Below are 26107 nucleotides of genomic sequence, written 5' to 3' on the forward strand. Positions count from 1 at the left end.
CATCTGTGAGTCACAAGAGGAAGAGGAAGGAGAATGAAGAGCCGAGTATCGAATTGTGGGGAATGTTGTGGTTGATTTTAAAAGTAATAGAGAGGTAGATAACATCAGGAGTACAATTGAAAGTTGGGAAAGTAAGAGAAGGAGATTTGAAAGTGTAGTTGTGAGACAAGCTATTGACAAGTGAGCAAGACCACGTTCAGAGGGCCGTTGCGAAAGGAAATCTCCCTTCACTACTGTACATAATCTGCTGATCGAGTGTTGCAGGTTGGATACCGCCAGCACTGCATCACTGCCGTCACGCCGCCCCGTCACAACACTCGCCCCGCCTTGCACTGGTAAGGAATGACAGTGCCAGGTTGTCTGGCTGTGGTTTTGCGGTTGTCTTGTTATTACTTCATGGAGTGTTGGGAGGCCTCCTGAACACGGGAGCTAACGCCAAGCGCCGGAAAAACTCTAGTTTTCCATAAAGGAAAAACAGTTTTTAGACATCCTTGATAGGAGAAAGCGGCCTTATTGCTGTGTCAACCAATACCAAGTACGTCAGCACAGGTCATTATAGGGCATACACTGTTTAGAACATTTCTAGCCCCATTTTAGCCTGTCGAAAATGAAGTTTACCTTTTTGGCAAAATCCAGGAAGGGTGAAGCCCCACGAAATGTAAAAAAAATAGGTTAGTTTACCTTATGGGGCTCCAGGGGGGGCCTAGCCCCTTCAGTTAGGAGGTTACAAAATGTAAAATTAGGTTAGTTTACCTTATGGGGGCACCCCAGGGGAAGAAAGCCCAATCAATTTCGTGTCACCCATCCATGGAATCTGTGATGTGACATGTTTTTTTTTTTCTGGTGAGAAATGTAGTGAATTGATTGATGGCATATATATATATATATATATATATATATATATATATATATATATATATATATATATATATATCTTTTTCCATCACAAATTGATATTTTTTGAGTTATGACTTTTCCAATTCCAACTTATGCCTACCTCCTAATCCTAACAATCTTTGGGGACTTGTGGCAATGTGGGTCTTTTTGGATGAGTGAGCATTAAATTGAGTAATGTGCGTTGCAAAAAGAGGTTGGAAAACAACAAAATCTCTGAAAATATTTTGATGGTGGCAGCAGCGGCGAGCATTGCTTTGTTATTGTTGAACAGTGTTATCAGTGGTTTGCTACATTTCTGGCTGTATCCGCTACATTTAACAAAAACCCCAAAGGCTAACTAACCAAACCCAACATCATAACCTAGGGTTTGTTTAGTAACCTCTAAGGGTTACTACAGTGTAGACCCTATCATTAAAACCCTCTGGCTGGGGGGCTGTGCCCCTCTTGGACCCCTAGTGTTACTAATCAAACTCAACATTCTAACCTCCTTAAAGGTTTTCTGATGCTTTCTTTGGATAATTCATAGTTTCTCCCAGCCAATAAGTTTTTGACATGAGTTAAATCAAGGTTAAAATGTTGGGTTTGGTTAGTAGCCCAAGTTCAAGTTCAGGTTGTTATCCAGGGTACTGCCTTTGTGGTGATACTGGTAATGATGATAATATCAGCAATAATATAATGATGGATGCAATTATAATAGATAAGAGTACTGGAAAAAAGGTGTGTCCTTCATGCTGTGGATGATTAGGAGCTAAGGTGAATGGGTAGATAGGGGAAATATGTGATGTATCAATAAAAGTATAGAGAAACTCAGCTATCACGTGACTTCATAATCTGGGAGTTTTTGAATGATGGGTCATGTGATAGCAGTAACTTTGTGTTTGTTGTTTACAAATGTGCAGCTTTTTAAGTACCTATGTGTAATAATGAAAGGCACAACAGCAGAGGGTTAAGTGTAGTTTTCCCATTATCTTATATGTTGTTAATTTGAATATTATAGTTGAACCCACTACTAACCATCATCTCCACTTCCTCCTCTCCCATTTTTACCCGTCTTGTCTCCTGTGTACATGTTTGAAACTGTTTCTATTATTTGTGAATTTATCATGTAATCCCTACGTGTTTAACCATTTTGTCTCACATACCACTATCAAAAGCTTTAGCATAATCAATAGATATTGTGGTTAGTGTTTTTCTTCATTTCATATATTCTTTTATACAGTAGCTATTTTAGTATAAACAAGTTGTTCTCAATCCTCCCACTGGCTGTAAATCCTGCATGAGTGTCTTTTCCCCATTCATTCTTCTCTGTTTGCTCCTCAATGCTCTTTCTTATTAGAGACATTAACAATTTGTATCCTTCATTTGGCAACACTTCAGGTCTAATCCACTAATTTTTTGGACTTCTTACTTTTGTTGTCATAAGTGTATCTGAAACTTTCCATCCATCTGGTGTCTCTCCTGTTTCTACTTCTTGTTTTATTGCCTCAATCAAAATGCCCAACAAAACATTGCTCTCTAAAAACACTTAGGAATTCTGGTTTAGTCCCATCATGCCCAGGGGGATTTTCTTGCCTTCATTTTCTTCAGACATTTTACCACTCTATCTTCTCATAGTTACTATTTCATTTTCTATATGTGTAATTCCTCTTTTTTACTTGTAGTGTCATCTGTAAGTGTTCTCTATTCTGTGCCCCACATGCTTCCACATAGTCTTGGTTGTTTTGACCTGCCTCACCTAGCCTTTCCCCTCCTATCCCATGTTGTTTTTTGTATATCCATCAGTGCTCTCAATTCCTCTATTTCCTTCTCATAGTCTTGCTGTATCTGAGGGTTCCATACTTGCCTAGTGTCATTTGTATGCTTCTTGTACATATATTGTTCCCCAAAACTCATTATATAATTGCTCTTATTGATTCCTCTTTTTCTAGTTCTCTTCCATCCTCTCCATATATTCTCACAGGCTCTTTCTCCTTTTCTTTTCTTTTTCAACATTCCTATACTTTTCCAGAAGTTTTATCTTCTTTAATTTCTCTAGCAATCTTCTCTTGTTTTGTGTACATTTCTTTCTTTCTTAGTAACAGTGTTACCACCTTTTATTCCCTGTAGAGACTTTCATATTCTCTTCTTTCTATGCTTGTTGCTCCCCTTTTAATCCTATTAAGTCTTTTCCTTTCTTTTATTTCCTGTCTGATTTCCTCTGTAACCCAAGCTGGTTCCTCCTCTCTTTGCCTATGGCCTGCTGTTTTCCTTCTTCTTTATTGACATTATTTGCTGTCTCTCTTATTCTTTCTTCTAATTCTTTAATGCTGTTTACTCTGTCAACAGCTCTTCAGTTTCTCTCTATATAATTTCAAAGAGTTCTTGTCTGTTTTATGTTAGTCTCTTACTCTCCATTCATTCTTATTATTCATTCCTTGGGAAGGATTAAGATGTAATGTCGGGAGGTAGCTTTAGCAATGGATCCAAATCCAGGGCTAACAAATCGTTGGCAATGCTGCCCAACAAAAACAAAACAACGCTCACCCCTGCCTGCACCATTAAAGTATTTTCAGAGATTTTTTGTGTGATTTTTTTGATATCCGACCTCTTTTGCAATACATATTACTTGAGTTAATGCTCCTCCACCCAAAAAAACTGATTTCTCATGGATCTCCAAGATCATTTGGAATAAGAGTTAGGCATAAGTTGGAGTTGAAAAACAGTCATAACTGAAAGTATACATTTGTGATGGAAAAGACATATGCCATCAATCACTTCACTACATTTCTCACTGGTCAGAAAAGCATGAGTCACATCAGAGATTCCATGGTTGGGTGAAACTGCAAATTGACCAAAAGCATACTGGTTAGGTGACAAAAAAAGTTGGCTTGTTTTCTTTTTGGGATATATGGGCAGTAATGAAGCCTGTCAGAGATATGTGTAGTGAGAAGCAGATGTGCATGTGTGGCTCTTCAGAGAGATGCATACTGCACGTGTGGTCTGGCGGCTGTGTCTTTGTTGAGTGGACTTACGTGGTAGCTAGGTCAGATTAGTTTGTTTTGGAGGGTGGGTTGAGTACTGGTTGAAAAAGGAAATTTACCAAGTAGCCTTTTTCTGCATAATTTAAGGTGATAAGTACTATCAAGAAATAACATTGTTAACTATGTCATCATCCTGTTGGTGTTTTTATTAATTAGTGTCGACCGGGGTAATTTAGACCAGGTTTTGACAAACTTTGATACTGTTCCCACATTTTTTAAGATAAACTTACAAAAATTTTATGAAAACATAAGCAAGTTATTGCCTTTAAATCACTAACAAAAAAAAAAAAAAATCATTCATAGCAGATTCTTCAGCTTTGACGTAATAAGTGTGGTTCCTAGTTATCAAAAAAATCGGGTAATGTGAACCCCCCCACCGGGGTAAACTGAGCCACCCATGGGGTAATTTGAACCACCCTTTATAAATAAAATCAATGGCAAGAAACAGTGTAGAACAAAAAACTGTTACTCATAGACTACATAGCCTACTCATTTACTTGGCTACTTTAGCCAATGTTTTGGTGTAACACTTGAAGTTATTGTATTCAGTAAGAAGATTATTTATTCTGAATGTGAAAGGTACTTTTATAAGGTCCCTATGAAGTGATACATAAGCATATAATAAGCAGATTATATGCATATATATTACTAATGGGCACTCCTAGCAGACGAAAGAGGATCAGCTGAGTAAAAACAGGGTATAGGCTCAGGGTGTCAAAAGACTGGTCACGTTAATTTTCCTTCCCACTCTGCAGGCTAGCGAGCAACAGGGAGCTGATTTTTTGTATAAAAATACTGCTCATTGGTTTCCACATTCATTTTTCTATAGATTATTGAGCTCGCTATCGCTCGCTAGCCTGTAGAGAGAGTGTGAGCGGACAATTCCTAGCTTTTTGAAGTCCTTTATAGGCTTATAGTCTTCATTAAAAATTTCCCTAAATTACCCTAATAATCATTATTGGGTATATAATGAGTCTAAGCAATCCCCTTTATAAGCCAAAGATGGCACAGGGCAAAATATTAATGCATATTCTCAAAATATAAACAATTGCGCACTAAAAACTACCGGTTCGATTTCCCCGGCCGCATTTTCCTTACCGGGGTAAATTAAACCAAAAAGTGAGCGTTAATTGTGAGAAAACGAAGCTAAATAAAGTATTGCTAATGAAATCATGTTAAAGTAGAGGTAAAACACTCTATAATCATCAATTTGGAAGAGGATAGCCGCGTCTGACCGCCACAACAAAGTTCGCCGAAACCGCTGATTTGGTAAACAAACTGCCGCACTTTGTTTTTGGCTACTATTCAGTGCTTTCAGTCATATAATTGTAATTTCTTTCCTGTATCAATTTTTTTTCTATCAAACTTGCACAAGAAATGTGAAAATAGTTACTTTCTATCGTGAAATGCTCAAAAATTCAAAAAGAAATGTATATATGAATTTATTGTAAATAAGAATGAGGCGGTCCGAATTGTACCGGTTCGTTGGACGGTCCGATTTTCCCCGGTCGACACTACTACAATTATTACTTAATTTCATGCAGTGTTGGAGGTGGTAAGTAATTACTTGTATAAGAAACCCACAAGGTGATCCTGTTTTATTTAAAAATTTCATGCTTTATAATTATGACCAAATGTTTTTTTTATTGTTGACACTTGTCACTTGAGGAGGTCACTGGAAGCAATTGGTCTTGTGTTCTGGTTTAACATTTGCTTTGCATTTTATCTTCTGAGGTTTCATTATTAAACCTGATTCTACCGTACAAGCCCAGGCTACTGTCCACAGCTTGTCAAGGATGTATTGCCTTCTCTTTCAGAGGTAATCATTTGGGTTGGTGAAGGATTTGTCATAAATGCATGTGGGGATGAGAAGTAAAGAAATTTATGTTAGAATTTTGTTCACTATTAAAGAAGAGAAAGAATAATAGAAAAATATATTTATATCAAACCCTTCTAATTTGATGGATATCCAGCAGATTTCAAACTATGGCTATAAGTCTGGTGTTGGTATTACAAGTAGCTATGGTAGGAGACGTGGTAGGTCAGTGGTTCGCAAGCTTTGTTGCTTTGTGGTGCACTTGGGAAATTAGGGAATGCACTTGGTGATAGTCATTGTGCAAATGCAAATCACAGTTATAGTTATAGGTGGTAGGTGCTATCCCTATTCATTCCCTCCACCTCTAGATACCCCACTCCCTCACCAGGTGCCATCCTCATGTGCTCACTCTCCCACCAGGTGCCTGCCCCATCCAGCCATAAGTGTCATAGTCACACTCCCATGCCATGCCCATCTGCTCATGCTATATCCAGGTACTAGGGCCCATGTACTCACCTCACCACCCACAGATTGTACTTGAAATTTGTCACACCCACAAATCTTTAAGTTGAATTATTCTTTTGTAGTTAGGGATTTTGCAGTTTGCAGAACTGACTTTGATAGTAGACATTGTTATGCACAACATTGGTTTTCATTTGTGTGCCTCAGGTCCATGCCTGCTTTCTTGGATCTTCCGGTTGAGTAATTACCTAATGTGCATGTCTTCTAATATCTTTGCCATTATGCAGCAAACAATTACATACTGTGTATGAGTAACAATGTTTTATGCTATCCATTTCATTATAGAAGAAATAAAAGAGCAAATAGTTTTTTCCTCCTCCTGTTATAAACTTGACCAAATATCATGTCATCAGAAACCATGGAGGAATGGGAGGAATACTTTGCCCAGAATCCAGCACCACGGGGCCACATCCAGAACTGCGCCCAGATGGAGGCCTTCTGTCAGCATCATGTTGGCCACCACCCCATTGCCCTGGTCACCTCTGGAGGCACTACTGTCCCCCTTGAACGCAATACTGTCAGGTGGGATGCAGATATGTGCTTATCCTCCTCCTCCTCCTCCAGTATCTTACAAGCACTAGCAAGTAGCAAAGAGAGAGAGATTCAAAACTATTGAAGTCATATGTGCGCTGTGCAATTATCAGCATAAAAAAAAAAGTTCTCAAAATAATTTTTTACTGTTATAAAATGCAAAATTGCTTGGAAAAGAATAGGAGATCCAATTTGATATTAGTTTATTATATAGCTACATTAGTTCAGTTTTGTTGGTACAGTGGAGTTGCCCAGTGTGTCAGCCAGCTAGTAGATGGTTGTGGTGGTGGTGACCTACCTGATGAACAGATGGTTGTTGTTTTAGAAAGGAGGAGGTTAAGTTAGGTAAACCACTAAACAGTAAGGTAATAAACAGGAGATATATTTGTAATTCAAGATCATCTATATTTGTGTGTACAGTATTTGTATCTGTTAACCAAATATTAGGTATAATAGCCTCTTTAAAGTTACTGGACACTGACAAATAATGGCATATTTCTTAGTGATCAAGTGTTAGCTTAGTTTTACGAATGTTCTAGGTCTTAAAATGAGGAGCGTTTTCTAGTGAGTGTGGTTGTGTCACAGCCAGCCATCCTTGAGAGCGTTGGTGACAATGTTTCCTCTCTCTCTCTCTCTCTCTCTCTCTCTCTCTCTCTCTCTCTCTCTCTCTCTCTCTCTCTCTCTCTCTCTCTCTCTCTGTCAGTGTGGCATTGTCAATATGCTCATACACACACACACACACACACACACACACACACACACACACACACACACACACACACACACACACACACACACACACACGGCCCGGTAGCTCAGTGGTTAGAGCACTGGCTTCACAAGCCAGAGGACCGGGGTTCGATTCCCCGGCCTGGTGGAGATATTTGGGTGTGTCTCCTTTCACGTGTAGCCCCTGTTCACCTAGCAGTGAGTAGGTACGGGATGTAAATCGAGGAGTTGTGACCTTGTTGTCCCGGTGTGTGGTGTGCGCCTGGTCTCAGACCTATCCGAAGATCGGAAATAATGAGCTCTGAGCTCGTTCCGTAGGGTAACGTCTGGCTGTCTCGTCAGAGACTGCAGCAGATCAAACAGTGAATTACACACACACACACACATACACACACACATGGAAAATTACTTAATGGGAAGAGAAATGAGAACAGTGGTGAGAGGAAGGAAGTCCGAGTGGAAGAAGGTAACCAGTGGAGTTCCACAAGGGTCAGTGCTGGGTCCCATCATGTTTTTGATTTATGTTAATGATATGCCAGTAGGAATTGACAGTTACATGAACATGTTTGCGGACAATACTAAAATTATGAGGAGAGTAAAGAATGTGGAAGATTGTAACAAGTTACAGGAAGATCTTGATAAAATATATGAGTGGAGTAAGGAGTGGCAGATGGAATTTAATATAGACAAGACCCATGTTATGAAAATGGGAAGAAGTAGATACAGACCAAACAGGGATTACAGGCTGGGTGATGAGAAAATTAAAGAGACCAATGAGGAGAAAGACTTAGGAGTAACCGTGCAAAACACTTTGTCACCGGAGAAACACATTAACAAGATTTTTTGGAAAACATACAACATGCTTCAAAATATTGGCCTTGCATTCCACTACCTAGATGAAGGAATGATGAAGAAGATATTATGTACCTTAATAAGACCCCAGTTAGAATATGCAGCATGTGTCTGGTCACCGCATATGAAGAAAAATGTGAAGAAGGTGGAAAGGGTACAGAGGCTGGCAACAAGGATGGTACCAGGACTCAGGGAGTTAGACTATGAGGAAAGACTGAGGAAGCTGGGGCTGACCACATTAGAAGAGAGAAGAACAAGAGGAGACATGATAACTATGTATAAATTGGTGAACAAGATTGACATACTGGACAGAGAATTGATAAAGGTGACCACAAGTAATCATCTCCGAGGACATGGAAAAAAGCTAATAAAGGACATCTGTCTAAATGACGTGAGAAAATACAGTTTCCCGCATTGTAGCATTGATAAGTGGAATAAACTGAGCAGTGATGTTGTTGACACAGTGTGTGTCAATCAGATGAAAGAGAGATATGACAGGAATGGACAAGGAGACAGGTCACAGAGAGCATAGCTCGGGCCCTGTAATACACAAATAGGTAAATACACACACACACACACACACACACACACACACACACACACACACACACACACACACACACACACACACACACACACACACACACATATGCATATATACAAATACATACATATAATATAAGCATATGAACACTGACTATCCTCACTTAATGATTGGCATATTTCATGAATGCTTGCAGATACAACAACTTTAAATTATTGAATACAGTGGTGCCTTGCGATAACAGACACTTCGGGGTGAGGGGTTGTCCATTGCTGCAAATTGTCCGTTACACTGAAAGTGGTTTGTCTGTGGGACCCTTTAACTCCCCCCTTCCAGTTTTTTGGTAATTTATTCTCTTTTAATAATGAAAGAAGAAAAAAAAAAACTGCTTTGAATATTTAAACTACCTAATTCTCTGCTCAACATTGAAAGAAGAGAGTTCATTATTATTGAAGAGGTGTACTGCTAAAATAAAAATTTGTCTTAGCAAGAATAGATGAATTAGAGGTATTGCTCCTCGTTTGGTGTAATGGCAAATTCCACGTGGTCCAGTGACATCCTTAACAAGCATTTAATGACTGACTGTAGGACCTTGCTGATGATACATAGGAGGAGAAGAAGAGAAGGGATCATCAGTATCAGAGTAGACTACCTCCACACAACTGCCACCTCTCCATACATCATGGGCTGACCTTCTTTCTCTAATGCCACTCCACCTCTGTCTCTGTCTTTCTTTCTCTCCCTCTGTTTTCTATATAAGTTAGTGTTTTTGAAATTGTTTCTGAAATTCTTCTAACTTTTGTTCCATATTGCCAATGAGGTAAAAATCAAGTTTTTTTTCTCTATAGAAAAGTGATCCCCCATCTTATTCATGGCATCAGAGCACCCTGCCGAGTACCTCGCATCTTACATATGCTATCTAACTATAGACTGTTGTCCTACTGCAAGCTCACCATATGGCCACCCTCACAGCCAATCTAAGGCTGTAATCTGCAATGTGAACATGTACTTCTCAGAGAGAGAGAGAGAGAGAGAGAGAGAGAGAGAGAGAGAGAGAGAGAGAGAGAGAAAGTTTGGACCAGAGAAGCAGCTGTGTTGTTATTACTTTCTAGGTCATTTAGAAAAAAAAAAACTTAACCCACTTCATAATAAATTGCTCTCTCTCTCTCTCTCTCTCTCTCTCTCTCTCTCTCTCTCTCTCTCTCTCTCTCTCAGTGTGGTGAATGTCATTATTCTTGCTTGCCCAACAACTTTCAAACAGAAATGCTTAACGGGTCCAACCAGCTCAGTGCCACAAATTCCCATGAGTCACTCCAGTGATCCTCACAGGCAAGCAGTCACCACTCTCCACCTTATTACAAGTTTTGTAAATCACATACAGACAAAAAGAAGTTAAATTTGTATCTAGCATGCAGGAGTAGATAATCACGGGGCTTTTTTTTGGCTTGTTTATTGTGTCATGAGTATTCATCCGTGTGGCCACATGAGAACAAGGAATTCGTGTTAAAAAAGAAAAAATAAATAAAAAACTGCCATTTCAGATTCAGACCAAAAACAAGAGGATTATTATCTGTTTGTTATTGAGTGCAATCTATTACTGCAATGTCTGTTATTGTGAGGTACCACTGTATTTAGAAAGATTAGTGAAAGTAACGTAAAATAAATATAGTGGTGCCTCATGATAATGGACTTCACAGTAATGCACTCGATAATAGACTGGTCAGACACTAGCCAATTTTTTTACCATTATGGATGTTATTTTCCTCTGAATCCATAGTTTGCGAGTGGCCATGCTAACAGGTACACATATGACACAATAAACAAGCCAAAAAAAGGCACTGTAACTCATTTTGTTCATCTACAATTTGCAAAACTTGTATTAAGGTGGAGAGTGGCGACTGCTTTCCTGTTGGGGGTCACTGAATTGACGCTCGTGATGATTTGGGGTCCTGGGCTGGTTGGACCCACAGCCTGCTGAAGTGAAATGCTAGTTATGCATTTCTGTTTGAATGTTGTTGAGCCTGTGAGGTATGTTGCCTGGTGGTTAGCACTTGGCAGGGTCGCACTTACTTGCTAAGATACCATGTTTAGGATGAGGGAACACTTTTCTGTAAAGAACATGCCTTAAGTTTTACCTCAGCAACAATGTTGAAAAAAGTTAGGTTTTAGAAGTAATTTTGAAAACACACCAATTTATATGAAAAACAGAGAGAGAAAGAAAGACAGAGGGTAGGGAGGTGGAATGGCATTAGAGAAAGAAGGAAAGCCTGTGATGTATGGAGAGGTGGCAGTTGTGTGGAGGTAGTCTACTCTGACTATGACGATCCCTTGTCTTCCTCCCATCCTTTGTCACCTCAGCAATGTCCTTCAGGCAATCGTTAAATGCTTGTTAGAGATGCCACTGGACCACATGGGAATTGGCCATTACACCAAACAGGAAGCTATATCTTTAATTCATCTATTCTTAGTAAGACAAATTTTATTTGACTGTACACTTCTTAAATAACAATGAACTCTTTTATTTCAACATTAAGTGATTCTTAAGAATAAGATGGAATAAATTATCAAAATAATTTTTTGCATTATTAAGAGAGAATAAACTATCAAAAAAGAGAAAAGGGGGTGTTTAAGGGTCTCACAGACAAACTGCTCTCAATAACGGACAGTTTGCAGTAACGGACAACTTCTCACCCTCGAAGTGTCTTATCATGAGGCACCACTGTACTGTGTATTTTGGTTTATAAGATGACACTTGCATCATCCTAGAAAAGACACAATAAAGAGGATTGTTCTGTACACCAGACACAAAAACAATGATCTTAAATATTTTTTGCAAAATACCTTTGTGTATTGCTTCAGGTTTGTGGATAACTTCAGTGCTGGGACACGAGGGGCAGCCTCCACGGAGTACTTCTTGCGCCAGGATTATGCTGTCATTTTCATTCACCGAGACAAGTCAGTCACTCCCTTCTTGCGTCATCTCAATCCCAGGTTCCTATTAGATGCAATGCTTGAAGGACCAGGTGGAATCCTACAGCTTTCCTCAACACACTCTAGTCAGGTAAGGCTGGCAGCGCATTAATTTTTTTTTTCTCATCACCTTGACGTGTATCAAGCTATTGTATTTTATTTATATATGTTTTTTAGACTATTTGTTTTTAACTTTGAATAAAAACATTTTTTGTTTATTTCCATTTGAATCTTTATTTTTCTAAATAGTATACTTATTTATTCATTTATTTTTTCATTTTTATGTTTACCAATAACAAAAACTGTATATATATATATATATATATATATATATATATATATATATATATATATATATATATATATATATATATATTTTTTTTTTTTTTTTTTTTTTTTTTTATATATACAACGAAAAATTTCACATAATTTACACATTGAAATACGAAGATATTTTTAAGATACGAATAGCCATTGGTAGGTGGCGCAGCGATCAGTCGGCTACCCGTGTCCACCTAAACATTCACCCCACGTTGTGTATTGTTGTTCATCCTTTGTGCATGTATGTGTCTGTGCTTCTCAGCAGTGTGTTTACTCCTGATGAGTGTTGCCAGCTCACAAGCAAAGAAAATGGGAAGAAAATAGCCAAAATATAGCCATAAAAAGCCTAAACGTCTATCGACATGCCCCGAGTCTTGTGTGATGAACGTCTATCGATGTGTCCCGAGTTTTGCAGATTAAGTCGTTATTTTGGGCAATATAGTACATTTATATCATGCATACAATAAACATTGCATTTATCTTATATTAAATCTATATTTGGTTGGTATGTAAAGCATGTTAATTTTTTGGGGGGTTAAATTCATATCACAAGAATGAATTAATTCTGTTTCCATTAATTTCTATAGGAAAAATTTATTTGATATACGATTTTTTTTTATATAAACGATCGTCATGGAACAAATTAAATTTGTATATCAAAGTATATATATATATATATATATATATATATATATATATATATATATATATATATATATATATACAGGCAACACCCGATTAACGAATGGGTTACGTTCCTAAAAAAAACATTCGTTAAGCGAATTTTCGTTAAGCAAACAAATTATAACAAGTTTAACCCCTGACTTGAACTTCCACTGAGAGTAAACAAAGTGAGAGTGCATCATAGTACATTGAAAGGTTTAATGAAAGTAAAACTTATGAAGTTAAACATTTAAGCAGTTTAATTTAAGACTAAGTCATTATAATGTACACTAATGTATGATTTAAGTAACTTTATACACTTGACCCTCGAAACAACGGACCTCCCATCAACAGATTTCGGAAACTACAGACAAATTCTGGAGTCCGGTTTAATCTATGGACGAATATTAAAATGCGCGCGATTGTCTGTTCCCGGCAAATTATTGTCCGGTAGGTGGCGGGTCGGTCGCGTCATCAGCTGTTGGCTGCCATGTTAAATCTTCAGTCCGTGCGTTTTCAACCAACAGCAAATATTGTCCAGTGCTTACCATGACTGACCATGCTCATGTCATCTATTTCAGGTTATTTGTTGTACTTAATGCTTTGAAATACTGCTTGAATGATTTCTTAATGATTACACAGTATTTTACGTACATTTTATACAGTTTTTTATGTACTTTTGCAAAGAACGGACTTTTGCAATCTACGGACAGGGTCATGCACGCATTGTCTGTTGTTTCGAGGGTCAAGTGTAATGTTGATGATCTTAAATTTACGAAGGGAGGGAGAGTGAAACGGGAAAGACACTAACCGGCAACCTGTGGAATGTAAACAAAGGGCGCATCATTGTACCGCATACAAAACTTATGTACCACATTTCCACAAGGCTTTCCATTTTATCCATTGTAGGTCACTGTTCTTTTAGCTTGCAAGGAAGATACAGTCTCACCAGCTTTCTTAATAGTCTGCTGACTTGAAAATAGTAGAGACAGTAGATGGAGTGAAGATGGTGGCCAGCAATGATATAGTTTTCTTGCTTCTCTAGTGTCTGTGAATAATATCCAGCTTCACTTCGAGAGTAAGAGACTTCCTGGTCTTCTTAGGAATGCTAGGCCACATTGCAAGGAGTTTTGGTGGTAAGTTGAGCGAGTGAAGACGAGCTGCTGCTGACGCTGTTATGGGAGTGAGTGGTGCGTGTTGTCCATGAGAGGCTTAATCTTGATCTTGATCTTTATTCTACAGGTGTCCCAGGATTTCTCCTGAGGCAGGCCTTAGTATTTGCAGCTGCTAGTGTATTCAAAAGCTTGTCAGCTTGCGTGATACGGCGGGGCTTTCAAACTTGGAAAAAATTACCTGGATAAAACTTTGTGAAAGCGAGTTTGGTATTCGTTAAATGAGCAGATGGTAGTAAAATAAAACCTTTGTTGTAGCGAAATTTCGTTGTGTGAACCTTCGTTAAAGGGGGTTGCTTGTATATATATATATATATATATATATATATATATATATATATATATATATATATATATATATATATATATATATACAGTAAGGTCCCGGGTTACGTCGGTCTCGAGTTACGTCAAACTCGCACTTGCGTCAGTCCACTATAAGGCAATTTAATTTAAGATTTAAAAAATTGAAAATTTATAAATCGTAAAGCGCGGGGTTTATTGTTATTGTTGGCCCAGGCGTCACTAGTGGTTATCCACCACACCGCCCACCTCATGCTTGAATACAATAACACTCTACGTACCTCAGTTCCACCACATCGTCGCCCCTGGCAAGAGTGTTCCTACATCTGCGTTTGCTGACTATCTTAGTATCTTGCTCAATGGCACCAAAAGAAAACTCCTGAGTGATAGCAGTGATGCTAAGAAAAGGAAAACCATTACGCTACAAGAAAAAGTGGACATAATTAAAAGACATGAGAAGGAGGCAGCAGCTGTGTGTAAGGGAGTGAAGAAGAAAATGGGAAGCCCGTTACCATGACAACGGGAGGTTGACGACCTTGAGGGCTCACACCTATCACAACAATAACAACTCCGGAGCCTTCGCCTGGGCCACACGACACTGCAGCTCACTTGCACCGTCTGCGCTTGTCTGCTGATCCCTATTGCCCTTTCCTATTGCATTTCCTGCCCGCTGCCCACGCTTCTACTCCCACCGCACTGCACTCGCTCCCAGCTGTCCGCCCTGGGCGTCACAACATTCGACCTGCCCACCCTCCTGGCGGCCTCAGGCGTCCACCCCTCTGGCAACATGCAGTCCTTCGTTCGCGCCCTAATCAACAACAAAAACAAGCTTGTGTTTCATATTCCTACATACTTGTAAATAATATAACAATATAACCTTTTACTTATATAACGCTTCTACTCCTACCACACTCCACAAAGCTCCCAGCTGTCCGCCCTGGGCGTCACAACATTCGACCTGCCCACCCTCCTGGCGGCCTCAGGCCGCCCCTCTCGGCAACCTGCAGTCCTTCGCGTTCGCGGCTCTAATCAATATATTCCTACATAGTTGTAAATAGTATACCAATATAACAATATAACCTTTTACTTACCTGAATAACCATAAAAAATTATTGGTTGAAAACTTGATAATATGCTTTGAAAGTACAAAAACTCGAGTTACGTACAAAATCGACTTACGTCATGTTTCAGGAACGTAACTCTGACGTAACTCGGGACCTTACTGTATATATACAGTGGTGCCTGGCAGTAATGAACCTCACAGTAACGGATTTCGCTAAATAACGGACTGGTCAAGCACTAACCATTTCTCTTTGGACCGTCATGGTTTCCCCCCCCCTACGAATACATAGTTCTTGAGTGACCAGTACGCTTCCAGCTGTATCCATTACACAAGGTATACTAAGCTAAACCAAACCTAAAAACCAAGCAATGTTGTCTCAAGTTCTGGCCAATGTGAGGCTGAATAACATGTTATGTTTACCTTTCCTTGTGCTCTTCATACTGTTGCCAAACACAATTTTTTTCTGTAGGTGGTGGTCTTAAAGCCCTTGCTGCTGCTCTATTGCTATGCTTCTTGACATAATATACCTCTTGTAGTTTGTATGAGATTGTATACCTAGATCTGTTTTCATTCTCCTGCCATAATAGTGAGGGTGTTGATGTGATGATGTGGATCAAATCGGATGTAGAGGTCGGGGATAGCCTTTGCAATGACCCCCTCGTGTTGTTTTCTCTTTTTGTTATTGCTGGTTTATTTATTTTTCCTTTTTTTTCACAAGAAACTTTTATCTATTTTCTTCTTTTTTCATCACCATCAGATGGTATTGAGTCAGATTTTTTACTGAACAGTTGATATTTATAGATATGCAGCACAGGTTAGATTGCTTTAATTTTTACAAAAATTAGTTTTTAAAGTAATAATACAAGTAATAATAACAATACCAGCAATGAAATAATGATGCATGCAGTTAGGGTAGAGGTACTGATTATAAGCTAGGTTAGTGAGTGTCAAGCCTGCAGGAATTCTCAACTTGGCATAATAAATGCAGGGTGATTTTTAGAGCCAAAATTTTGGGAAAAAGGTACATCCTTAATGCTGTCACATATAGTAGTTTGGCAGTGTGAGCCGGTGCACCTTCCTGCATGAATATTTCACTTTGGCATGTTATGAAACAATCCTCCAGATGGTCAGCAAGAAGTTCTAGATAATGCTCATTGTTGACAGAGATTCTTTGGCCAGTGCTACTAAAGTCCGTCCCATGATACCGAAATGCCACCCATACCATCACACTACTTGGGGTGTTTTACTGTTCCTTCTCTGTACTTAAGGAGGTAAGGATCTGAGTCAGGACATATTCTCACTTTCCCTCTTCGGTTACCAGTCACCGGGAATGTTGCCTCATCTGACCACAAGACAGTTTTCCACTTTTCCAGATGCCAGGCTTAGTATTTACAGCAAAATTCTTCTTTTGTGAAGCTGTTGAAATAGGCTTCCTTCATGGTACATGATACTTGAATGTCAGGTCATCTAGAAGGCATTTCTGAATAGTATGCGTTGAGATGTCCTGAAGGATACTTAGGTTCTTTTTTAAATTCTTTGGCATTGATGCAAGGCTCATTACCCACTTGACACTTCAAGACCTTCAGAGTCCTCGTAGAAGTGACAGAAGACCTTCCATTTCTTTTCTTCTGAGAGGATGGCAGGACAATGCCTCCAGTGTCCTTGCATTTTTTTGTCCAATACTGCACACTTTGCAGTGCCACATCAGTGATAGCAACAATTTTTTTATTTGCTTTTACCTCAGGGCATTTGTAGCTGTAATTTGTTCTTTTGTCAGTTCTTTTCTTGTTTCCATTGTCACACACAACAGCAAAGCAATGTGCACTCAATTGCAAAAAAGCATGTGATGCACCCCACACACAAAGACAAATGTCTGAATGAGGGAATGAGTTGCACTTAGCTGACAGCAAGTGCAGAATGTTTCAAGGTCACTTGCCTGAGGCACAAATTTCTGTGGCATGAGTAATGGTGGATAGATCCCTTATTTTTTAGAGTGATTTGTTTCACGCCCAAAGTGATGGTGCGGTATCTTAGGTGCCATGACTTTGGGCACTGACTATATACATGAATAGGGAGCATATTTACATCAAATCATATAGAACTTAAAATCATACATACTTTCATACTTTTATTTACACATAATACATACAAAGTGCATAACACGTCATAATACATGCACATTAATTACAACTCTGATTAAATTGGTCTCAGTCGGGTAAATCATTAGTCTATTGACCACATCTGGATGTTCATCACCCACAAGGATGGTCTGCATTAGCAGGAGTCCACGACTCCAGCAATACACTGCCAAGGGCCGCCTCTCCTCATGATAATGCACCCAGTGTAGGATGATGTGCTGAACTGAGAAGGTGACATGACATCTGTAACATTGTGGTGGAAAGGTGTTGGTGATGTAGGGAAGCATATGGATGGTGAGGGTGCAGCCCGTCCTGAGGCATGCGAGGACTGCCTCTTTCTTCCTTGTGGGTTGATTGGAGGAATTCCACTCGTCCACCGCTTTTGGCAGAGCATGTGCAGTCTTATGGAGACTGAACGGTGGACTGCATTGTGGAGTTGGTGGTGCTGCCAGACAGTCTTGTTTACCATGGTACTGAGGGGAGCCATTGTATCATATATGACCTACATTCTAAGACATCTCATACAGTATCTGAGAAAGGAAACACACCATCTAAGCAGAAAGCAGCCATGATGCAAAATGTGCATCATCGGATAGGTCATGAGCACCCAGATGACGCAAAATACGCATCATCGTGTTGAAGGTGTAACTGGCTGCCCTGTGAGGTATCCAAAGTCCTTCATTTACCCTAACAGAAGCAAAAGCCTCTGCTGTTATTAGTCCATTAAGGGCCTTCGGACGGTATATCTCACCTTGCCTTCTTGCCCAGACCTAGCCAGTTAGCTAAGCATTGTAGATTCACTTAAGGCAGTGGTTTCCAACCTGTGGGGTGCACCTCCCTAAGGGGGCACGAAGGGCTGCCAGGGGGGGCGCAAGCACTTCATAAAGTAGAAAAGTTACTTAGTAGATGGTTGTATATCAACATTATTGATTTTGATGGAATACTTAATTGGTTAAGTATTGAGAAAAGATTTCAGATATGAATAATGAAATGTTATAGTCTAAATACAATTATAAATTATTTCAAATGCTACTAAGTAACTAAGGAATTAAACAACTATAAAAGATAAAGAGAGAAACGTGCTGTAAATATAAATATTGTAATGATTACCAGAAACAATGCATCGTTCGTATGGTTCCCGTTTGGTTCACTTCTCAGACATGTCAGTACTCCAGCTTTGGGAGGAGGCAGCCGTGTGGCCACGCCGCCACAGTAGTATGAGGGTGCGGTAGTAAGACGGTAGCTCTGTGACCGTTCTGGACGTAACAAGTGCCTCGTAAATAACTGTTAATTGCAAAATTACAAAGTTAAGGAATAGTTTTGAGCGTGTGCGTTTGTTTATTTCACAAAAATTTTGAAATATGGATGAAAGTAGCAAGCATACGAAAATCAGAAAGTATGACGACAGCTATCTCTCGCTTGGATTTACATCTACGGTTGTTAGTGGAACTGAGAGACCTCAATGTGTGTTGTGTTTGAATATTTTGGCCATGGACAGCATGAAACCAAGCAAATTGAAGCACCACCTTGAAACACAGCATCCTGAACATGTTGGTAAATCTCTGGAATTTTTTAAAAGGAGACTTAATGAATTTAATAAACAGAGGTGGGCTTTCATGAAGACATCTACCACAGCTGCAAGTGCTTTGCTTGCTTCTTATAAAGTTTCCTACAGAATTGCAAGATGCAAAAAAGCTCACAACATAGCAGAAACCTTGGTATTACCCGCTGCTATTGACATGGTGGAAATAATGCTCGGTGAACAAAGTGCCAACAAGTTACACAGCATTCCTCTTGTAGATAATACAGTTGGCAGAAGAATTTCAGACATTACTGATGATTTAAGTGATCAGTTGACAGATATACTTAAATATTCGCATTTTGGGTTGCAAGTAGATGAGGCTACTGATGTAGTGAAAGATACTCATTTAATAACTTATGTGCGCTATATATCTGCCAATGAAATTCAGGAAGATCTGTTGTTTTGTAAACCTATTGTTGGTAGAGCCACAGCTGTAGAAGTGTTCAACATGATTGACAATTTTTTCAATGAACATGGAATAAGCTGGGAAAATTGTGTTGGACTGTGCACTGACGGAGCCCAGTCAATGGCAGGACGACATGCTGGACTGCAAGCTTTGGTGAGAGAAAAGGCTCCACATGCTTCATGGATGCACTGCATGCTTCATAGATAGGCATTTGCATCAGGCAGTATGAATGAAGAATTAGGTAATTTGCTCAAAGATGTTGTCAGGGTTGTAAATTACATAAAGAACAATCCATTGAAAGGAAGACTTTGCACAGTTATGTAAAGATTTTGGTGCTGAACACACAGCTCTACTGTATTACTGTGAATCACGCTGGCTATCCTGTGGGAAAGTACTCCAGAGAGTGTATGAACTTAGAAATGAAATTGCTACATTCCTTTGTGAAAATAAAACAAAGATGGAGACTTGTTCACAGATGATTATTTCATTAAAAAATTTGCTTACATGGTTGATATCTTTGAGAAACTTAACCAACTGAATCAGTCTATGCAGAGGCCCCACGTGAATATTTTCACATAGAGTGACAAAATACGTGCATTTATGAAGAAAATTGAGTTATGGAAAAGGAATGTAGAAAATAACAGATTTGATATGTTTCCAAATTTGCAAGAGTTTCTCAAACATACTAGCTTACTAGGTGGAAATGAATTGTTTGCTGAGCACTTGAACACTCTCCTGGGGGAGTGCTCATTTTACTTCAAAGATGTAGACACAAGTGATTATGAATGGATAAGGAACCCATTTGGTGATAACTCTACAAGCACACTGTCTACAGCTGACCAGGAGCAACTTATTGATTTGTCATGTGACGGTTTACTGAACTTGTGTTTGATGCAGGACCTTTGGAAAAATTTTGGTTGCAAGTTAACCCTATGTTCTGGCGATCGTATATGAACGATTGCATCAGTGCGTCCGTAGCGACGGCAATCATTCCCGTAATCAAGAATTTTTGCACCTCATGTTTGAGCTCCACGCGTGGTTTCTCGAGTCAGATGGCGAGTGGAAGTATCTGGCTTCTTTTTCCACCCGTAGTGTTGCCACTAGCTCTGTATATTTAGGGGTAGCGAAGCTATTCTCCCATTCTGAGGGCGACACTTGGCAACCCCAGCGACCCGCCATGTCGAAAGCACCCTGATAAGAGCAAAGGGACATCTCAGTTCATAACTCACTATGGAACAAGACAGATAATTTTTATTTAGCAGTAAAATAAAGTAAAGCAAGCTAGTAGAGAGTAGATGTAGATTCGTGAAAAGGTGACTTTAGCAGTGGCTGAAATAGAGCATATAAGTTAGGGTTTGTATGTGAGAAAATGTGTGAGGTTAAGGGTATACTATGGTAGGTGTTTTTAAGGCCACACTACAAAGGTATTGAAATTAATCTTCCAATTGCTGTCAAAATAAGACCCAAGAACTTGACTGAATTTTGAAATGGTATTGGCAGCCTTGGAGATAAAATGCAAATCAGGAAGGATGTTACGTCTAGTGAAAACAACACATACACTTAGCAACGGGAACTTAAATAAATCCCCACAGGGAGGCCCAATGCTGGACGGGGTTAAGAGCGTCTTGAATCTGTCCCGCCAAGAACTATGCATTAGGCAAGGAGTGCCATAACATACAGCTGTCAGCATACAGTGTCTATTTAAGATTCCTGGGGATGGGAGTTGTTGACAATATCATTAATCATAATACAAAATAAAATAGGACCAAGAACACTACCCTGTGCACCCCATTCTACTGGATGAAAATGTCTGAGATTACATTACCAGGGAGCTTGACAGAGAATGTTCTGTCTTGTGGAAAATTAAAAACAAAAATAGACAAGTTACCTCTGAACCCTTGAACATTGAGTTTCATGAGGATACTAAGTCGCCATGTCATGTTGAAGGCTTTGTGGATGTCCAAGAACATCCCAATCATGAATTCTTTTGGCAAAAGCCTCTGAAATGCAATGCTCCAGGTGTGTTAGGTGATCCATCGTGCTTCGGTACTTCTGAAAACCTGACTGTTGATCACCGAACAAACCCTTCACTTCTAAAGCAAAAAGTAGCCTTTGCTTTACCATACATTCCATTAGCTTACATAGATAGCTCATGAGTGCAATAGGGCAAAATGCACTGGGGTCTGTAAGGCATCCAGTCTACATAGGATTTGGGATGATACGGGCAAAATGCCAGGACTGAGGAGAGTTGTGGGTGGTTCAGATGCTAATGTAAAGTGTTACTAATTTTCAGAGGGATTGGTGGCTCAGATGTTGTAGCACAATATACAAAATATTATGCAGGATCAGGCTGATTCTGCAGTCGCAGTCTCGTTTTGTATAGACACATAATGGATGGTCTGTTTATGTTCACTAAAATGACAAATATGGATCTCTATTCCGAATACTTCTGCAGTTCCACTGTAACACACCGAACATTATGGCTTAAGAGTTGTGGTGGTAGCTGTTTTTCTTAGTCCTTTGCACTCTGTGGCACTGCTAGCAAATCTCTTCCGGCCCTTAGTAGTGGTGACATCCATCAATCGTTAAATCCCCAGACCTGGTTGAGAGGAAGCAACCTTGAGAACCCCTTCTTAACAGTGCAGGAGCAGTGATGACATGGGAAGGACGTTGGCATTCAGAGTTTTGTTAAATTTAATTTACTAGACTTGTCAATTTTCTCATCCTTGCTGGGAGTACGAGAAATAGCTGACAGATATGCAGCAGAGGAAGTGACAGGAGTAGAGTCTTTCTTAGTAGTAGAGATAGATTTGGTAGATAATGAGACAAGTTGAAAGGAAAGCTGTGGAGGTAGATAGGGCAGGCAAAAGGTTCCGTCTGTATAGTGACAGTGCACATCTTAGGCAGAACCCTTACTGGTGATAAACAGGAGACGTTTGAAGCAGGCGTGGCCTGTGTTTGCTTCACTTGCTTCCTTGCTTCAAAATAAAAGATCCTTTTGTAACTTTCACTGTGCAGACCTTTCTCCACTTTCCACATGCAGCAATTGTGTGAGAAAGTAGAGTGAGCATCTTCACAATTATGACACTTTTTTTACTAGAGATGTACACTGGACCACCGAATGACCCTCACCAGTGCATCTACCACAGTAAGCATGGAAAGACCAACAAATGTTACTGTTACCATGGTGACCATAAAGCTGGCACTTGAAACAATGGAGAGGATTTTGAAATGTAGGGGTGAAGGAGAACCGCCTTTCTGGCAACTTGGCAGTACTGAAGGTTAAAATTACTGAAGCTATGGTCCTTCTGGTCAGCCATTTACTATTAGTAATCTTTCCAGTCTCAGTGACATTGTGATCAACAATCTCGTTTGGTTCCATATCCACAAAATCATGGTGGGAGGCAACTCCCAGACATGAATTCATGGGCAGTGGAATGGAAGCCTTGATTTCAATGTCATGGATGAGCCAGAGCTTCAATAATAACTTGATGACTTACATTAACCCTTTCAGGGCGCAAATAGATTTTTGGGTCATGTCTGTGAGACGCAAATTCGGCCAAAAAATTGAGGTTTGCAAAGATAGAAAAAATCAATATTCTCGTGCATAATAGTGTTACGCATCTACTGTAAAAAAATTTAGGTCTCTACTCACCCTGGAAAGTGGTGCAATAATGATTGGAAGTTGGCTTTCTGGTGGTACGTTGTGCATTGTTGAGTATTGTCATCGTAGCAGGTAGTTATTTTCTGTCGCAACTTATGGTGTTCTCACTAAATTACACAGAATTTTCCCCCCGATTTGAACTGCAGTTGCTCATAACTGCTCCAGAATGTATTAGGGTAATGTTTTTTCACACCTGTGCATACATTATGCCCACACAAATAATATAAAATACGTTTTCAGTGTTTTCTTGATGTACATACTATTATGAGCGAGGATACGCATGCCCATATATGGTAATATACGAAATACGCAATATACTACCAATAAACGAATAATATCTGGCATATCTGCTCTAACAACAGGATTTGATCATTACTCGTTATTTCTGTAAATAAATGCACAAATAGCAACTAGCAACATCGTAAAATAATAATAATTGTGAAAAAAGGGACATTGTTACTCTACTGTGCTGTGTGGATGTCATTGTGACTATATTTTTCTTACCACACAACTGATGGCGCGTCCCATGAATCGAGGGAGGATGGGAGAATGTCATCTGGCAACTAGCAGTAGCTAGGAGGCAAGCGGTTTAATTCTGTGACTCGTCAAATATGTGACCACAATCGTGGACTGGAGGCATTTTTTCCCTCAAACCCACAATCGTGGTCTGGAGCACTGAAAGGGTTAAGCATTTGTACAAGTCAGTCACCATTGGGAAGTTCTTTTTCTTTTTTTTATTGACATTTCCAATATTGCAGTCAATAATGTTCTTTGTAATTAGAAAATTGACAGTATTGACAGGGGCAATAGAGTCAGGGGTCATCGGTCATCAGTCAGTGTCCTCCCTCCCCGTTGGTGGGTGGAGTGGTGGCATATCTGTCTGGCATGCACGGGGCTACATTTCCGTCCTCCTGGAGAGGAGCGGGACACAAGGGGGGGGGGAGATCAGAGTTTCCTAGGATCATATTGTCCTGTCAAACTACTCTAAGGAACCTGGATTGTGTTAATTCACCCCAAAAGAACGTTCATTGAGGCGGATCTTCTGTAGATGGGAGGAAAGACAGTCTGACTTCATTGCAACAGACACCTTCTGTTGCTACTAAGGAGAGAAAACTGAAAAACACAGCTAAAAACATGGGACAGTGGGAATCTTTACTTTATTTAGCTTATTCCTAGGATTGATAGGCATGCAGAAAGTTCACACGGAGGTGGCAGAAAGACAAACGCAGAACATGTGTGTCTGACCCAAGTCTGAATTTCCTTTCCATTATTTTCTTATATACATAAGTATACATTGGCTCAAGTTGTTTGGAGTTGTCATTTTCAAAGATACGTTGGTTTTTAAGTATTATTTGGAAAAACAAAACTCACCTTTGGTTTGCATTATATTGATGTTATAAATGCCCTCTTCATCTTCCCACTTTCACAGGTGCATCCAGTATGGCGTGAGTACCAGCAGATTAAATCAGAAGGGCGCCTTCTATGGCTTACCTTCACCTCCCTCAGCGATTACCTCTGGCTCCTTCGTTCTGCCACTCAGTGTCTGCAGCGACTGGCCCCTAAGGCTCTGCTGTACCTGGCAGCAGCTGTCTCTGACTTCTACATTCCTCAAGGTGCTGTTTCTCTAATCCTTATTGGTGCAGAGAGAGAGAGAGAGAGAGAGAGAGAGAGAGAGAGAGAGAGAGAGAGAGAGAGAGAGAGAGAGAGAGAGAGAGAGAGAGTGTGTCTGCTATACACAAGATTGATTTTAAACTGCAGTTAAATCTTTTCACTGAGGTAATGAGTGTCTTATTTGGAATGACACTTGATATATGATTTCTGGTGTCTCCCATCCACCTACCATTCTCTTTGTTCAAAACAGATGAGATATCTGAGCACAAGATTCAGTCAGAGTCTGGTCCACTAACAGTGCAACTACAGCTGGTGCCCAAGATGCTGCGTCCTCTGGTCTCTGTGTGGGGTCCAGAGCTGTATGTGGTATCCTTCAAGCTTGAGACGGATGAGAAGAAGTTGATTGAGAAGGCAACAGCAGCCCTACGGAAATACAAGCATGACCTGGTGATTGGGAACCTACTGCAGACAAGGCGGGAGGAGGTGACACTGGTAACAGAGCGTGAGAGCAGTCTTCTGCGACTCACTGAGCACCAAAAGGCTGAACACATTGAAATAGAGAAGCTCATTGTAGAGGAAGTGTGTAGCCGTCACCGAAATTTTATTAAGTATTGAGTCTAGTAGTGAGGTAGGTAAGTGTGTGTGTGTGTGTGTGTGTGTGTGTGTGTGTGTGTGTGTGTGTGTGTGTGTGTGAGTGTAAATGCTTATGTGTTTGTGAACATGCACAGAGGGGTGTTGCTAATTTTCTTTTAAGGATTTAAGTGATACACACACACACACACACACACACACACACGGCCTGGTAGCTCAGTGGTTAGAGCGCTGGCTTCACAAGCCAGATGACCGGGGTTCGATTCCCCGGCCGGGTGGAGATATTTGGGTGTGTCTCCTTTCACGTGTAGCCCCTGTTCACCTAGCAGTGAGTAGGTACGGGATGTAAATCGAGGAGTTGTGACCCTGTTGTCCCGGTGTGTGGTGTGTGCCTGGTCTCAGACCTATCCCAAGATCGGAAATAATGAGCTCTGAGCTTGTTCTGTAGGGTAACGTCTGGCTGTCTCGTCAGAGACTGCAGCAGATCAAACAGTGAATTACACACACACACACACACACACACACACACACACACACACACACACACACACACACACACGAGCATAAAGCCCAGGCTGTGTAAAACTAATAAAACTACAACTAGGTAAATACACACACACGCACACACACACTTGCCCTGTTTTATTTATTTATTTTTTTTTTTCTTATATAAGGATGAAACTGGATTTGGTGATAAAAGTAAGATCGTCCA

The 26107-nt window shown here is 39.9% G+C and overlaps 1 protein-coding gene and 1 long non-coding RNA gene across 2 annotated transcripts in view; one reads left to right on the forward strand and one right to left on the reverse strand.

The window, feature by feature from the left end:
* LOC123520495 (uncharacterized protein C4B3.18-like) lies at positions 1-25591 on the forward strand. The gene is made up of 5 exons (XM_045282798.1): positions 1-335; positions 6609-6777; positions 11771-11972; positions 24623-24806; positions 25055-25591. Exons 2-5 carry the CDS (start codon positions 6614-6616, stop codon positions 25417-25419), a joined length of 915 nt encoding a protein of 304 aa, XP_045138733.1. The 5' UTR covers positions 1-335; positions 6609-6613; the 3' UTR covers positions 25420-25591.
* The window catches only part of LOC123520496, a 30608-nt gene continuing 29187 nt past the window's right edge, over positions 24687-26107 (reverse strand). The window contains exons 4-5 of the long non-coding RNA XR_006679276.1: positions 25034-25227; positions 24687-24823 (exon numbers count right to left, since the gene is read on the reverse strand). This is a non-coding gene — a long non-coding RNA (uncharacterized LOC123520496). The remainder of the gene's footprint in view (positions 24824-25033; positions 25228-26107) is intronic.

The sequence above is a fragment of the Portunus trituberculatus genome, chromosome 47 (genome assembly GCF_017591435.1).
Source record: "Portunus trituberculatus isolate SZX2019 chromosome 47, ASM1759143v1, whole genome shotgun sequence".
NCBI classification, from domain to species: domain Eukaryota; kingdom Metazoa; phylum Arthropoda; class Malacostraca; order Decapoda; family Portunidae; genus Portunus; species Portunus trituberculatus.